This window comes from Dunckerocampus dactyliophorus, chromosome 9 (assembly GCF_027744805.1).
Source record: "Dunckerocampus dactyliophorus isolate RoL2022-P2 chromosome 9, RoL_Ddac_1.1, whole genome shotgun sequence".
NCBI classification, from domain to species: Eukaryota; Metazoa; Chordata; class Actinopteri; order Syngnathiformes; family Syngnathidae; genus Dunckerocampus; species Dunckerocampus dactyliophorus.
Genome location: NC_072827.1, coordinates 6,119,286 through 6,134,364, shown reverse-complemented (window position 1 = coordinate 6,134,364; position 15,079 = coordinate 6,119,286). Strand labels below are relative to the sequence as shown.

The window sequence follows — 15,079 nt, the reverse complement described above, 5'->3', positions numbered from 1 at the left end:
ACTGGAGTGCACCCAACACTCGAGCCACAGGTATGATAGTCTCTGGTGCCTTTCCCTCCTCCGTGGGGCTGAAGACTCTTGATAGGGCATCGGGCTTGACATTGCGTGAACCGGGTCTGTAAGTGATTGAAAAATTGAAACGGGTGAGGAATAATGACCAGCGGGCTTGTCGAGAATTGAGTCTTTGAGCGGTGCGGATGTATGACAAGTTCTTATGGTCCGTGATGACTATGAACGGAAGTGTAGCACCCTCCAGCCAATGACGCCACTCCCGCAGCGCCAGAACGATGGCCAGCAGCTCCCTGTTACCCACATCATAGTTGCTCTCAGCCTGTGTGAGGCGACGAGAGAAGGCGCAGGGGTGCAGCCTCTGGTCGACCGAGGATCGCTGGGACAGGACGGCTCCCACTCCCGTATCCGATGCGTCGACCTCTACAAAAAATTGCAGGTTAGGATCAGGATGAACGAGCACAGGTGCTGATGTGAATAACGATTTCAGATTCCAGAAAGCCGTCTCTGCCTCTGGGGTCCACACAAACGGAACCTTAAGAGATGTAAGCCTAGTCAGAGGTCCTGCCTTACTGCTGAAATTGCGGATAAATCGCCTGTAGAAGTTGGCGAACCCTAGGAACCTCTGTAAGTGCTTCCTTGATTTAGGAGTTGGCCATTCGACCACCGCCTGAATCTTGGCGGGATCGGCACGCAATTGACCCTTCTCCACGATGTACCCCAGGAACGGCACTGATGTGGCGTGGAAATCACACTTCTCAGCTTTAACATACAACCTATTTTCAAGGAGACGTTGAAGAACGAGTTTGACATGCGTAGTGTGTTCTTGTAGATTCCTAGAGAAAATCAGAATATCATCAAGATACACGAAGCAAAACAGATTAATCATATCGCTTAAAACGTCGTTAATCAGATTCTGGAACACCGCTGGGGCGTTAGTAAGACCGAAGGGCATGACAAGATACTCAAAGTGCCCCAGCGGAGTGTTAAACGCAGTCTTCCACTCATCTCCATCCTTAATGCGCACTAAGTGGTAGGCATTACGGAGGTCCAGTTTCGAAAAGAGCCGTGCCGAATGGAGAGCGGAAAAGGCAGAGTCCATGAGGGGGAGCGAATAACTATTACGTACTGTAATACTGTTCAAACCCCGATAATCGATACAGGGGCGCAAGGACTTGTCCTTCTTGGCAACAAAAAAGAAACCCGCACCGAGAGGAGAGGAAGAAGGACGGATGAGACCGGAAGCTAGCGAGGCAGAGATATAGTCCTTAAGAGCCTTTTGTTCCGGCCCAGAAATATTATAGAGCTTAGCGCTGGGTAATGTGGTGTTGGCTAGTAATTCTATCGAGCAATCATACGGTCTATGAGGTGGAAGTGTCTGCGCACGATCCTTACTAAATACTTGTTTCAAATAATGATATTCCTCAGGCACATTGGTGAGGTTAATCTCCTCTACCGGAAGTGGTTTAACGGAAACCTCGGAAATGGCAGACCTAAGGCAGTTAGCGTGGCAGAACGTACTCCAGTTGACTATGTTCATCTTAGTCCAATCTACGGCAGGATTGTGGAGTTTGAGCCACGGTAACCCTAACACTAGTGGAGCTGCTTGGGAAGGCATAATAAAGAAGCTAATCCTCTCAGTGATTACCCGACAATTGCAGAGAAAGAGGTTCGGTCTGATACGTGACTACTGCTAGAAGACGTCCATCTAAAGACAGAACCTCCTTCGGAGAGGATAGCTTAATCACTGGGATATTATGTTTCTCAACGAATGACGTATCCAAAAAGCAGTCATCGGCACCGGAGTCAACTAGTGCGGTTACAGTCACATTTCTGCCCCCTCCTGTAATAATCCCCTTGACCTGGAGACGTCTCAGGGACTCATTGCCTGTGTCGATCACTTCCTGGGGGTACTCAAATACCAGCTGAGGACTGGCTGCTGGTGACGGGAGGATCGATACTGGATAGCGATAGTTGTGCCGATGGTGCTCCTGGAGTCGACCCTTGGCGACGAACTGGACGGATGGGGCATTGAAGAAGCCGATGACCTGGGTTACCGCAATACAGGCACAGGTTCAGGCGACGGGCTCTCTCCTCGGCGGCTAGTCGTCGTCCTCCCAGCTGCATTGGAACCTCCGTATCACCAACCTTGATGGGGTGAGTACTCCTCTGCTCCGTGGGCGAATGTGGTATCGGTGTATGAACCTGGTATCCCTCCTCTGCATAGTCCCTGATTCTCTCCTTTACTCGGTTGTCTAAACAAATCGCTAAGTTTATCAAGTCATCAAGCGATGTAGTATTATCCTTGGCTATTAGCTCATCCTTAATGCGGGCACTAAGAGCCCTCCGGAAGATACCACGGAGCACGGTATCGGGATATCCGCTTGCTGCTGCGAGCACACGGAAGTCAATGGAAAAATCGGCCACAGATTGCCCTCTTTGTTTTAAGTCCAACAGGCGATTGGTGGCTTCTAAACCCCGGATAGGGTGATGAAACACCCTTCTTATCTCCTCTAAAAATAATGGTAAGGAGGTACGGATGGCGGGCATAGAAGTACTTATGGCCAGGGCCCAAGTGGCAGCTCTACCCGCAAGCAAGCTCATTATGAAGGCTACTTTAGCTTGATCAGAGGAGTAAGATGTAGGTTGTTGATCAAAAACTAACGAACATTGATGTAGAAACTGGTTACAGGAATCAGAGTCACCAGAGAAGCGAGGAGGGTGAGTGATACTGGGCTCACGAGCTTGATGAGCAGCAGGTGTGCTTGCAGCTGTGGCAGCAGCGGAATCACTCATGGTAGTGGTTGTACCGACCTCTGGTGGCGGAATCGGAGCGGAACATCCCAGTCGTTGATTTAATGCTTCCATGTTAGCAGAGAGAACAGAAATGGCTTCCAGGATCCCTTGGAGCGACTTCTCATGGCTTCCAACCATGTGTCCTTGGTGTGTCAGGGCTTTTCGGAATTGTTCCATGTCTGCGGGATCCATGTTCTGGCCAGATTGTTCTGTCATGGGCGGCCGTGGAACACGGCGAGTATTTTAGGATCCCAAATGCAGACAAGGGAGGCAGAAAGTACAAAAGAACAATTTAATATACAAAAGAGTCCAAAGCAAAAATACAAAGTACAAATAAGGAAAATCCAACAAGGTAAGAGTCCATAACAAAAAACACTAACAGCAAAAGGCTGTTAGGATAAAACTAGAAATAACAAAAATACACTGCAGGCAAACCTTACAGGAGAAGATCACAAAAAGGGCTAGCAGGTAGGTACAGGTAAGCGGGGAGCCGGGGAGCCAGAGAGCAGGGTAAGGAGCAGGTACAGGGAGCAGGTACAGGGAGCAGGTACAGGGAGCAGGTACAGGGAGCAGGTACAGGGAGCAGGTACAGGGAGCAGGTACAGGGAGCAGGTTGTCAAGGAGTACACTCTGGCACCGGTCTGGAGTTTGGCTGGAGCTTAAGTAGGCCGGTGGTAATGAGCTGCAGGTGTGTGTAATTAGGGCTGGGTCATGTTCAGGGATGTGCTGCAACAAATAAACGACAGAGGGCAGCAGAGCAGAACACAGAACATGACAGAAATGATGGCAATTATTATAGGTTTACAATGGATCAAGGAAATAAAACCAGATAGAGTGGTATGTTGTGTGGACTCTCTTGCAGCCTTATACAGTATTAATAATATGTAATCAAGTCGAGAGGATTTATTATTAGAAATACATCAAAGCCTATTCCAATTACGCATGTTAAAAATAGAAGTAAGGTTCTGCTGGGAACCTGCATGTGTAGGGGTGGAAGGGATTGGAATGAAGGAATGGAATTAGAAGGGGGCTACACAGTGGCCTAGTGGTGAGCATGTTAGCCAGGAACAGCCTGGAGATCGGGAAGACCTGGGCAGAAATGCTCAAGGGAGAATCGAACCCAGGCTTTCCCGATCTCCAGGCTGTTCCTGGCCTACATGGCCAACATGCTAACCACTAGGCCACCGTGGGCAGAAATGCCCAAGGGAGAATCGAGTTTGTATGTTCTCTCCGGGTACTCCGGCTTCCTCCCACATTTCCAAAAACATGCAGGTGAGGTTAATTGGCGACTCTAAATTGTCCATAGGTATGAATGTGAGTGTGAATGATTGTTTGTCTGTATGTGCCCTGCGATTGGATGGCGACCAGTCCAGGGTGTACCCCTCCTGATAGGCTCCAGCATGCCCCCGTGACCCTAATGAGGAGAAGCGGTATAGAAAATTGATAGATGGAATTAGAAGGAATATTATAAATGTACCTGCTGGTAAAGGTGAAGTAAAGGCAATAATCAAAAACAAATGATGGAGAAATGGCAAAGCAGGTGGGATGATGGTAGTAGCGGAAGGAAATATTATAGAGTACAAAAATCTATCAGTGCACAAGGGGTGAAGAGGAAAAACAGAAAAGGATGAGGTTCAATCACACCGGGTTAAATGACACAATGTTTTTGATAGGGAAATGTACATGGCAAGTATGTATGGAGTGCAAAAATCTGGAGAACGTGGAACACATATTACTACACTGCAAGAGATACAGGGAAGAACTTGTAAAGCTAAGGAAAAGGATTACTAAGGTACGAAGGGAATGGAGCATTGACGGTATTTTAGGAACAGGTGGGGAGGGGGTTAGAGATATACAGAGGCTGGTGATAGAATATTTGAAGGACACAGGATTGCATAATAGAATATGGATAATTATTATAATATCTTACTACAGTGTTATTATTAATATTATTATTGGTTTTAGTAGTAGAAGCTATTAGTAGTTTCCTGTCATTAAAATAAAATAAGATACATGGCCCATGTTACATACTAACTATAGTATAGTAAGTGGCGGTATGCACCTTTAAAATCACGGTTGCAACCCGCTATGAAACCAAAAGAAGATGAAGAGGAAGAAGAGGAAGGAGACGAAGGAGACGAAGGAGACGAAGGAGACGAAGAAGACGAAGAAGACGAAGAAGACGTGCACGCATTGCATTGTGGGCTTGAGGGGGAAACTGGAAGGTTTGTTGACGCCAGCTGTATGCTCGACTCTGCCCTCGTGGTTTTTATTGTTTTGTTATAATAAGTGAAAAACATGCTGCAAACGTGTTGTGTTATTAACTGTCACAATCGTTCGCGGCATTTTCACACTGGTAAGTATGAATCAAAGCATATGTTTTGCTCTTTCACGCCTAGCATTTAGTAGGCCGCTATCGTTAGCCAAGCTAGTGAGGGCACCAAACAAAGTAAAGTACTGTGTTTTGTCATCACTTTGAGTGATTTGTAAGATCAAGAATGAATGTAATAATGGGAGTGTGTTTTTTTCAGGGAGACCGGCTTATGAAATGGATGAACGGGCACATCTCGGACACACGGAGGTGGAAGCTGCAGATAACAAGAGACTACACATAACTTTGTACGAGGAGGAACTTTCTCCAACAGGAGAGGAGAACGAGCGACTACGACAACAACTGGAAGCTGTTTGCAAGACTCAAGTTGTACTAAACATTGAAGGTATGTTTAATGTTCACTAACCCACCAATTAAAGGAAAACTGCATTTTTTTATTTTGCCCATCATCCACAATCTTTGTGTCAGATGTCTTTCTCTTTTCTGCGTGTTCTAAAGAGAGAAAAAGCAGCTAGCATGTGGGAGCTAACAGTGCACATAACGGGACACACTTATTTCGACGATAAAGCCCTAAAAATACCTGAAAAAATGCCAACAATGTTCTATTTACATAAATTGTCTGTATATAAACCAAGCTACAGTGACATTGTTATTGTAGCAGGTAACACGAAGAACTGTTTTTCTATCGTAGAGATGCAGCGCCTCATGCCACTGCGGAGATGTAACAGGCCCACTCCAAAACAATGCGATCGGACACTAATTTGTAAAATAATATTCATAAAGTATGAGCCCACATTCCAAGTTTTGTTTCTTCATGGCCAGATGGACTGTGTTGTGATATCATGTGTGATGTGCTCCATGTATCGGTCTTTTACAGCTTGTTTTGGATAGGTGAAAAAAAAAGTTTGTCCCTGCGGGGTTTGTTAGTGCTAACAATTCTTTGTTTGCAGTGATGCAATGACCTCCTCGTCATCCACATGAAGCCTTTCCATCCATGGTAACACTGTATGCCAGCAGAAACACATTTCTGTCGGCATGACTTGGCAAGGCCTCCCCTCCTTCTGCTACGGAGTTTCACTCTCTCTTCTTATGGGCTCAGATTCTAAAACCTGTAGTGTAGGTCATCCTCCGTACATTTTGGCTAAAAAAGATAAGGTTCTGGATCCTCATTTGCTGAAAAATGGTCGTAGTCGGCAGCTCTCACGAAGTCTGCCATGATAAGTAGTTGCAAACAGACACGCTTGACACGCTGCTGTTGTTGCTGGAAGTAACGTTCCTGTCAATGGGCTATATGAAATCAGTGTACCCAGGAAAGAAGTTTAAGATAGTCAAAATACAGCAATACACTGTAAGTCTGAAATATTTTCATGGATGTACCCGTTACTGCATGGTCACAGCATCTATAGTATGTTGTTTTTTATTCTTTTTTTTTAAAGAGAGTTTTATAGTCGAAGTAGGTGTGTGCCATGACGTACACTAAGTCCCCAGCTAATGAACACAATTGGTTCCAGATGACCGTTCTTAAGTCGAATTGTTCTTAAGTAGGGGAAAAGGTAATATTACCAATGATATAGGTACTACATGTACGTGTATACATATACAGTATATGTGTATATGTGTGTTGGATGTAGTAGTAATATTAAACAAGGATAATTAATGAAAAAACAATAATAAAAATAATATAATAATACGTAATGATATATGTTATTTACCTTTGAAGAGGAGTGGTCGAGCACATGTCGGTGGTGGTGGTGGTGGAGGAGGAGATATTGAAAAAAGGACAAATTGTTGTCGTTAGACTCTTCTAAAAGAGGTAGTGTTCCGTGGGTGGTGTAGAATTAAGCAGGCCTATTAACTCTTCATAAACTTTAATCACAAGCTGTGCTGGGTTGCATGTACAGCTAAAATTTAGCTTTTCTTCAGTCTCCTCCCACTGGTCTTAATTGCCTGTTGGTCCCATTAGCAGTGTCACAGTGCCCTCTACTGGTCAAGCTTGTGAAATATGGACTTAAATATAAATAATTATGGGCTTATAAGGCAAAACACATGAAAAAATAGACCAGTCGGCTTGTGTTCGTATCTACGAGTGTTCGCACGTCGGATGTTCGTTAGTAGGGGACTTAGTGTACAATGTTAGCTCCTGCTGGCAAGCTGTTTTTCTCTCTTTAGAACCCACAGAAGGGAATGACGTGTGCGTATGTTTCACATCAGGATTCTGGATGACTGGCAAAATTCCATTAAGCAGTGTAGTGTCTTGCCCTCACTAACGTCTTTGCTAGCGTCATTCTTCCATATTCCTTCAAAACGAAAACATTCATGTCTACCGTGTGGAATTTAACCGCTAACACATGCCACCAAAACTATTTTGTGGGGGTAGCACGTTAAAAAGGTTTAATACAGCATTTGAAGAACAAACACTTGACGGAGTACTGTGTGTTTTTGAGGCTGACGGTGTGATCATCAGTCAAATGGCAGCTAACGCAGCCATGTGGCCAACACTCACCCGTTTGTGTGTGTGTGACAGTCAGAAGGCTGAGCTAATAACCCAAACAATACACTAAGTCCCCAACTAATGAACACAATTGGTTCCAGACGATCGTTCTTAAGTTGAATTGTTCTTAAGTAGGGGAAAGGTAATATTACCAATGATATAGGTACTACATGTACGTGTATACATATACAGTACATGTGTATGTATGTACTGTAAATATGAGTTTGGATGCAGTAGTAATATTAAACCAGGATAATTAATGAAAAAAATAATAATAAAAATGATATAATAATACGTAATGATAAATGTTATTTACGTTTGAAGAGGAGTGGCCGAGCATACGTCGTCGTAGTGGAGGAGGAGTTATTGAAAAAGGACAAATCGTCGTCGTCTTCGTGGTTAGACTCTTCTAAAAGAGGTAGTGTTCTGTGGGTGGTGTAGAATTAAGCAGGCCTATTAACTCTTCATAAACTGTATTCACACGCTCTGTCCGGGTTGTATCATACAGCTGCAACGTAGCTTTCCATTTAGCTTTCTCTCACCAGCGTTTGTTGGTCCCATTAGCAGTGTCACAGTGCCCTCTATTGGTCAAGCATGTACAGTAGCAGTGTAAATACACTAAGTCCCCAACTAACGAACACAATTGGTTCCAGGCGACCGTTCTTAAGTTGAATTGTTCTTAAGTAGGGGAAAAGGTAATATTACCAATGATATAGGTACTACATGTACGTGTATACATATACAGTTTATGTGTATGTATGTAAATATGAGTTTGGATGCAGTAGTAATATTAAACCAGGATAATTAATGAAAAAAACAATAATAAAAATAATATAATAATACGTAATGATAAATGTTATTTACCTTTGAAGAAGAGTGGTCGAGCATACGTCGTCGTGGTGGTGGAGGAGGAGGAGATATTGAAAAAAGGACAAATGGTCTTCGTTAGACTCTTCTAAAAGAGGTAGTGTTCTGTGGGTGGTGTAGAATTAAGCAGGCCTATTAACTCTTCATAAACGTTAATCACACGCTCTGTCCTGGTTGTATCATACAACTCTTAGCCTTCCTCTCTCCTCTTCCTCATCTTCCTGTATTTGTTGGTCCCATTAGCAGTGTCACAGTGCCCTCTGCTGGTCAAGCATGTAGCAGTATAAACATGGACTTATAAGGCAAAACACAAGAAAAAATAGACCAGTCGGCTTGTGTTCGTATCTCCGAATGTTCACACGTCGGATGTTCGTTAGTCGGGGACTTAGTGTACTGATGGAGCGACTAGAAGGCAAAATAAAATAAAACCTAGACCAGTCGGCTTGTGTTCGTATCCGCGAATGTTCGCAAGTCGGATGTTCGTAAGTTGGGGACCTAGTGTAAATGAATTCATCAGACGAGATGACCAGCCTTTCTCCACCAATGTGCTCCCACATCCAAAGACTCCTTAAAGAAGACGAGCGCTATACTGTATGTTCTAAAAGGAAGTATAAAATGTTTTTGTCTAAATGAAGGTGATTTTATGGTTCCTTTTTTCATATCATGTAGCCAGTAGCGGGGTGCAACCAGGAATTTTGGGTCCCATGGGGAGAAAAAAATCACGTTGCCTCTGTATCCGTATCTGTACTCGGAATGGGCGGGGTATAGACCGGAAGTGGGTGTGGTTAAATCAGAAATGTGTGGGGCTTAAATTGCTACATTATTTTTAGTATGAAATTGACACCGATTGATCAGTAGTTGCTATTTTTATTGTGTATTATTCAGCTATATGTGTACTGTGTAATTTTTTCTTGCGTATTTAACGCATACGCATCATGGCAAGCCACTGCTCTCTGTTATGATGACAGACAGTGGCACAGTGTAGCTTCCCACAGAGTCTGACCCTCGTTTATAACTTTATTCCGACCTGAGCACATCTACAGCAATGAGTTCAAACAACATAAATGTATTTCCAACTTTAAACAAACTAAATAAACGTCTTTAGTCCATTCGACATGGCAACGACACTTCCTCGTTGCCACTAGACAGACCGTGAGATGCTTTCACGGACACATTAACGTCCTTATTATGCGTGTATGTCTGGCCCTAATGCATATGATTATGAAACATATGATTAAACGTACATAGCTATCAATTACGATGGGCACATGAATGCACCATGGCAACCTTGGAGCTTTGAGAGTTGTTGCTCCAACATGGGCCTTGCTTTTGATGATCAACTAACAGTGTGCGTACCTAAAAGTGAGTAACATGAGAATCACATTTGAGATTAATTCAATGCGAGACGCTGTTTGCACCATGATATTGTGTGCGTTGTGTGCCTGACGGATCCAGCCGCCGAGCTGGTCACTAACTGCTGAGCTAAGTTAGCCTTGTCAGCATTGCCACCAATTCATGATATAGTTAGCATGCCATTTCAATGTGTTTAGTGCACTGCTGATAGCTGAGATGTTATGTTGCTGTGCATTTGTGGATTTGTCTAGGGAGGGGCGGTTGCTGTGTGTGACTGGCCAATCACAGAGCGTGAAGAGTGAATACATAATGAGGACTTTCCATCGTCACGATTACGGATAATGACGAACCGTACTCGTTTCAGACTCGTACTCTGCAAAAAATGCATTGTCCGTAACGGATACTCATTGTAGACGAGTATCCGGCTCATCCCTAGTAATTTTTGGGCCTCCTGGGAGGCAAGGCACCTTGGAATTGTCCTGACCCTTTTATAAGGCACCCCTGGCCAATAACACAACACAAACACACATTTGTCCATCCAAATATTCTGTCATTTCATTGGGAAGTCATGGGGCCCACTTTTTAGACCATCCATCAGTGACGATCCATTCAGTGTGTCCCCCCCAATAGTGAGCAGGAATTATGACAAAATACTCTCTATATTCACACACAGTAAAAATGTTTAAATAGAGACACATGAGCGATCTGATCAACAGAGTTTGCAACACTGACCCCATTATGGATTTCCTCCTGAAAGATAAAGTCATCCAGGTTGAGGTTTGTGGTCAGGGCTTGTTCTAGGCATGCACATGTGTGGGGGCAGTCAGGAATGTGAAGGGGGCATTAAGCATACACATCATGCGCCAGCACATTTTTTTTTATCGTGTTTTTTATCGTGTTTTATTCACGATATGGGTTGTTAGCTGTGTGTCTAGCCCTCAACCTGGAAAAGTGGATTGCACTTTGTCATCCTTGAGACCTGGCCAACTTGGGTGTCCCACCCGAAGACTACGTGCTGGTATAGCTCTGAGGGTCACTGGAGCACGCAAAACCCCTGACCACAATAAGGTGACAATCCTTCGGGGAAGAAACAAAAAAATACAAATGAAATGTAAAATAAAATACCCCTACATCCAGATTAACAAAACATTAATCTTAACTGGATGGGCTGACATTTCACAAGAATCAATATTTACATCAGGTCCAATATTATACCCACTGCCCCGTCCCTGTAGCGACTGCAGCATGCCAGTCTAATTTTGACCACTTTGAGATGGTCTCACTCGTTTCCTGAAGTTCCACACTTTGTGACCAATATATTGAACGGAGAGTGGCTGAAAATTTAGAGGAGGTACCCCAGCACTTCTCCACCAGGGTTCATGGACGACACACACTTCAAAAACTTCCTCTGTCTTCACTGCTACGTGCCCCGGGACAGCAGATCCCGCTTCCACACTCCGCAAGATTTAAAATATCTCTCACCAACTCCCGCAAAAGTTGGAGTATGTTCTCCGACTTCAGAGCTTCACACCAACGCAATCATTGGACTAGATTCACGTTAGTTCGCGTTAGATATAGAGGGAGAGAGAGAAAAAAGAAAAAAATTAGGGCAGCGCATTAACGGCGGTAACTTATTTTTACGCATTTTTAGCCTAATTAACGCACACACATCATGGCAAGCCACGCCTCTCCATTATGATGACAGACTGATGCAAGTAGTCGCAGAGTCACACGTAGTCTGACGCTCTTTAAGATTCAAGATTCAAGAGTTTTATTGTCATATGCATAGTAAAACAGGCAGTTATACTATGCAATGAAATCTTTATTCTGTTCATTCTCCCAAGAAAAGAAAGAAAACACAAGAAAGAATAAGAACATAAGAAACATAAATACCAATAAATTAAGCAACAACAACAGAAGAGACATTAATACAGATAAATAATACAAATAAATGAATAAATAAATAAGTAAATAAATAAAAGTTCTATGAGTGTGTGTGCGTGTGTTGCGTGCGGCGTGTGTGAGTGAGTGCTTCGTTGAGAAGCCTGATGGCCTGTGGGTAAAAACTGTTTTCCAGTCTTGTGGTCCTGGACTTCAAACTCCTGTAGCGTCTGCCTGACGGTAGGAGTGTGAATAATGAGTGTTGTGGATGTGTGCTGTCCTTGATGAGGTTGTGTGTTCTTCGTAGGACTCTAGATGTATAAATGTCTTGCAGTGAGGGGAGGGCTGCCCCAACAATGTTCTGTGAGGTCTTGATCACCCGCTGGAGTGCCTTCCTATCACGTGTTGTACAGTTACCGTACCAAACAGTGATGGAGGCGGTAAGGACACTTTCCATAGTGCATCTGTAGAAGCAACTCAGGATTGTGGTGGACATGCCAAATTTCCTCAGTCTTCTCAGGAAGTACAGTCTCCTTTGGGACTTCTTCATAATTTGTTGGGTGTTGTGAGACCAGGTGAGGTCCTCGCTGATGTGTGTGCCAAGGAACTTGAAGGTTTCCACCGTCTCCACCTCAGTTTCATCAATAAACAGGGGACTATGTGGCTCCTTTTCCCTTGTTCTTGGGTCAATGATCATCTCTTTAGTCTTATCTGTATTGAGAAGGAGATTGTTATCACGACACCAAGCTATGAGGTCCGCCACCTCTCTTCTGTATGATGTTTCAACACCACCAGTGATCAGTCCGATGACTGTAGTGTCATCCGCACATGTAATGATGCTGGTGTTGTTCTGGGAGGCCACGCAATCGTAGGTGAAGAGCGAGTAGAGGAGCGGACTCGGCACACACCCCTGTGGGGTTCCAGTGCTCACAATTCTTGAGCTGGATGTGCGATTGTGGACTCTGACTGACTGGGGCCTGCCTGTTAGAAAGTTAAACACCCAGTCACAGAGGGAGGGTGACAAGCCAAGTGTGAAGATCTTATTTGTGAGTTTGTGGGGGCTGACTGTGTTAAAATCAGAGCTACAGTCTATAAATAGCATTCTGACATATGTGTCCTGGCCCTGTAGGTGAGAAAGGGCTGTGTGGATGGCAGTGTTGACTGCATCATCTGTGGACTGGTTCTGGCGGTATGCAAACTGTAGAGGGTCCACAGTTGCCGGGATGCTCTTTTTGATGTGGGTCATGACTATTCTTTCAAAGCACTTCATAACAATAGGAGTGAGTCCTATAGGGCGATAGTCATTCAAGCAGGTCACGTTGCTCTTCTTGGGTACGGGCACTATGGTGGTGGACTTAAAGCAGGTCGGTACAGATGCTTGTGCAAGCGACAGGTTAAATATGTCAGCAAGCACATCAGCTAGCTCTGATGAGCAAACCCGAAGTGCACGTCCTGAGATGTTGTCTGGCCCTGCTGCTTTTCGTGGGTTTGTTTTGTTCAGAACCCTGCGCACATCAGCTGATGTCACCATGAGAGGTGAGTCCTGTGTGCTCCCCAAGTCCAGCCACCCAGCAGAGAGCTCATCAGGATTTTGGGTGTCAAAGCGGGCATAGAACTCATTCAGCTCATCTGGAAGTGTGGTTTGGCTGGACGTGGCTACGCTACTCTGCTGTCGATAGTCTGTGATGTACTGGAGCCCCGCCCACATGCGCCGAGGGTCTGAGGTGGAATAGTAGCCCTCCAGCTTCTGTCTGTACTGTCTTTTGGCCTCTCGTATGGACCTCCTCAGGTCATATCTGGCCTTTTTGTCGTCGTCAGCTGTGCCCATGACAAATGCAGTCGAACGAGCACGTAGCTTCGCCCTTACATCACAGTTCATCCACTGTTTTTGGTTAGGGTATTTTAAAACGTTATTCTGACCTGAACACATCAACAGCGTTGCAATTCCAACACCAAATGTCTCACAAATATCTCTCACACTTCATCATTGTCACGAGATGTGTTCAGGGACACTCCGAACATCCCGACAACGTCTTTATTATGCGTGCATGTGTGGTCTAAATAAACAGAAATACAAAGGAAAAACAATACGTGGATTTTCTTATCACTCATGTTGCAACTCTTCACGTGGAAGTACAATTTTCTGCATCTAAGTATGCTTTGAAATTCCCAGAAAATGCACTCAAAACATGTGAATTCAACTAAAATGACGTGGTGTCTTTGAATGCATCCTCTCATAGCATAATAACACGCTAAAATGTCATTGTGCTACTTTTAAAGAAACTAGTGTTAGGCAAGTAGATTTTCAGATGTGTGCTATATTTTAGCTTGATTTAAATTGTCAGTTCATATGGAGCTGTTAATGCATACAAATGTAGATTGAAATCTTGTCCTGTCATTGCTCCAGACACCAGTTTCGCTGACAGAAACGGACATGAAAATCTCAAGAGCCCATCATTAAAAACTACACAGTAAAAATGTTACAGTGCACAATAAGCTACCACAATAATTCCTGTTTGTGTCCTGCAGACATCCAGCAGCTGATTGGTCATCAAGAAGCATGTCCCCCTCAGCCACAGGGTGGGAGCTCCACTTTGGTGTGGGCAGTGCTACATCCAATTAAAGAGGAAGAGGAGGATCTACAGCCCCCCTATGTTGAAGAGGAAGAGTGGAAGCCACAGGTCCCCTGTGTTAAAGAGGAAGAGGAAGAACTCTCCATCACTCAGGAAGGAGAGCATTTTCTAGGGCCAGAGGAGGCTAATCTCGCTAGGTTGCCACTGACTGGTATCTCTGTGAAGACCGACGACCATGAAGACAAACCACCTGAGTCCTCACAGCTTCATCATCGTCCAAATGAGGAGATGAGAGAGGCGGAGCCTTCATGCAGCAGCTCACTGCAACACATGACAACAGAAGCTGATGGAGACCACTGTGGAGGATCACAAGCAGACAACCTCTTAGCTCCACTGTCAGATAGTGACGACATAACGTCACACTCTCCTGAAGATGAAGACAGCGACTACAACCAAGAATCTCTGAGCAACGATACAGACTGTGAAGATGATATGATGACTCACACTGGCAACAAACACTTGAAGAAAAGGACAGGTAAATGTTTAAACTTCTCAGTTTGTGATAAAAGATTTTCTCGTAAGAGTCATTTGGCTCAACACATGAGAACACACACAGGAGAAAAAACATTTAGTTGCTCAGACTGTGGTAAACGCTTCACTCAAAGAACAACCATGCAAAGACACATGAGAACACACACAGGAGAAAAACCGTATAGTTGCTCAGACTGTGGTACAAGCTTCACTTTAAAGAGAAACATGCAAAGACACATGAGGACA

The 15,079-nt window shown here is 44.3% G+C and overlaps 1 protein-coding gene across 2 annotated transcripts in view; it reads left to right on the top strand.

The window, feature by feature from the left end:
* Positions 1 to 5,011: 5,011 nt before the first annotated feature.
* The window catches only part of LOC129188210 (uncharacterized), an 18,391-nt gene continuing 8,323 nt past the window's right edge, over positions 5,012 to 15,079 (top strand). For both annotated transcript variants that reach the window (XM_054788406.1, XM_054788405.1), the window contains exons 1-3: positions 5,012 to 5,161; positions 5,337 to 5,522; positions 14,259 to 14,837. In XM_054788406.1, the coding sequence (XP_054644381.1) occupies positions 5,104 to 5,161; positions 5,337 to 5,522; positions 14,259 to 14,837 (823 nt within the window). In that variant the 5' untranslated portion in view covers positions 5,012 to 5,103. The remainder of the gene's footprint in view (positions 5,162 to 5,336; positions 5,523 to 14,258; positions 14,838 to 15,079) is intronic.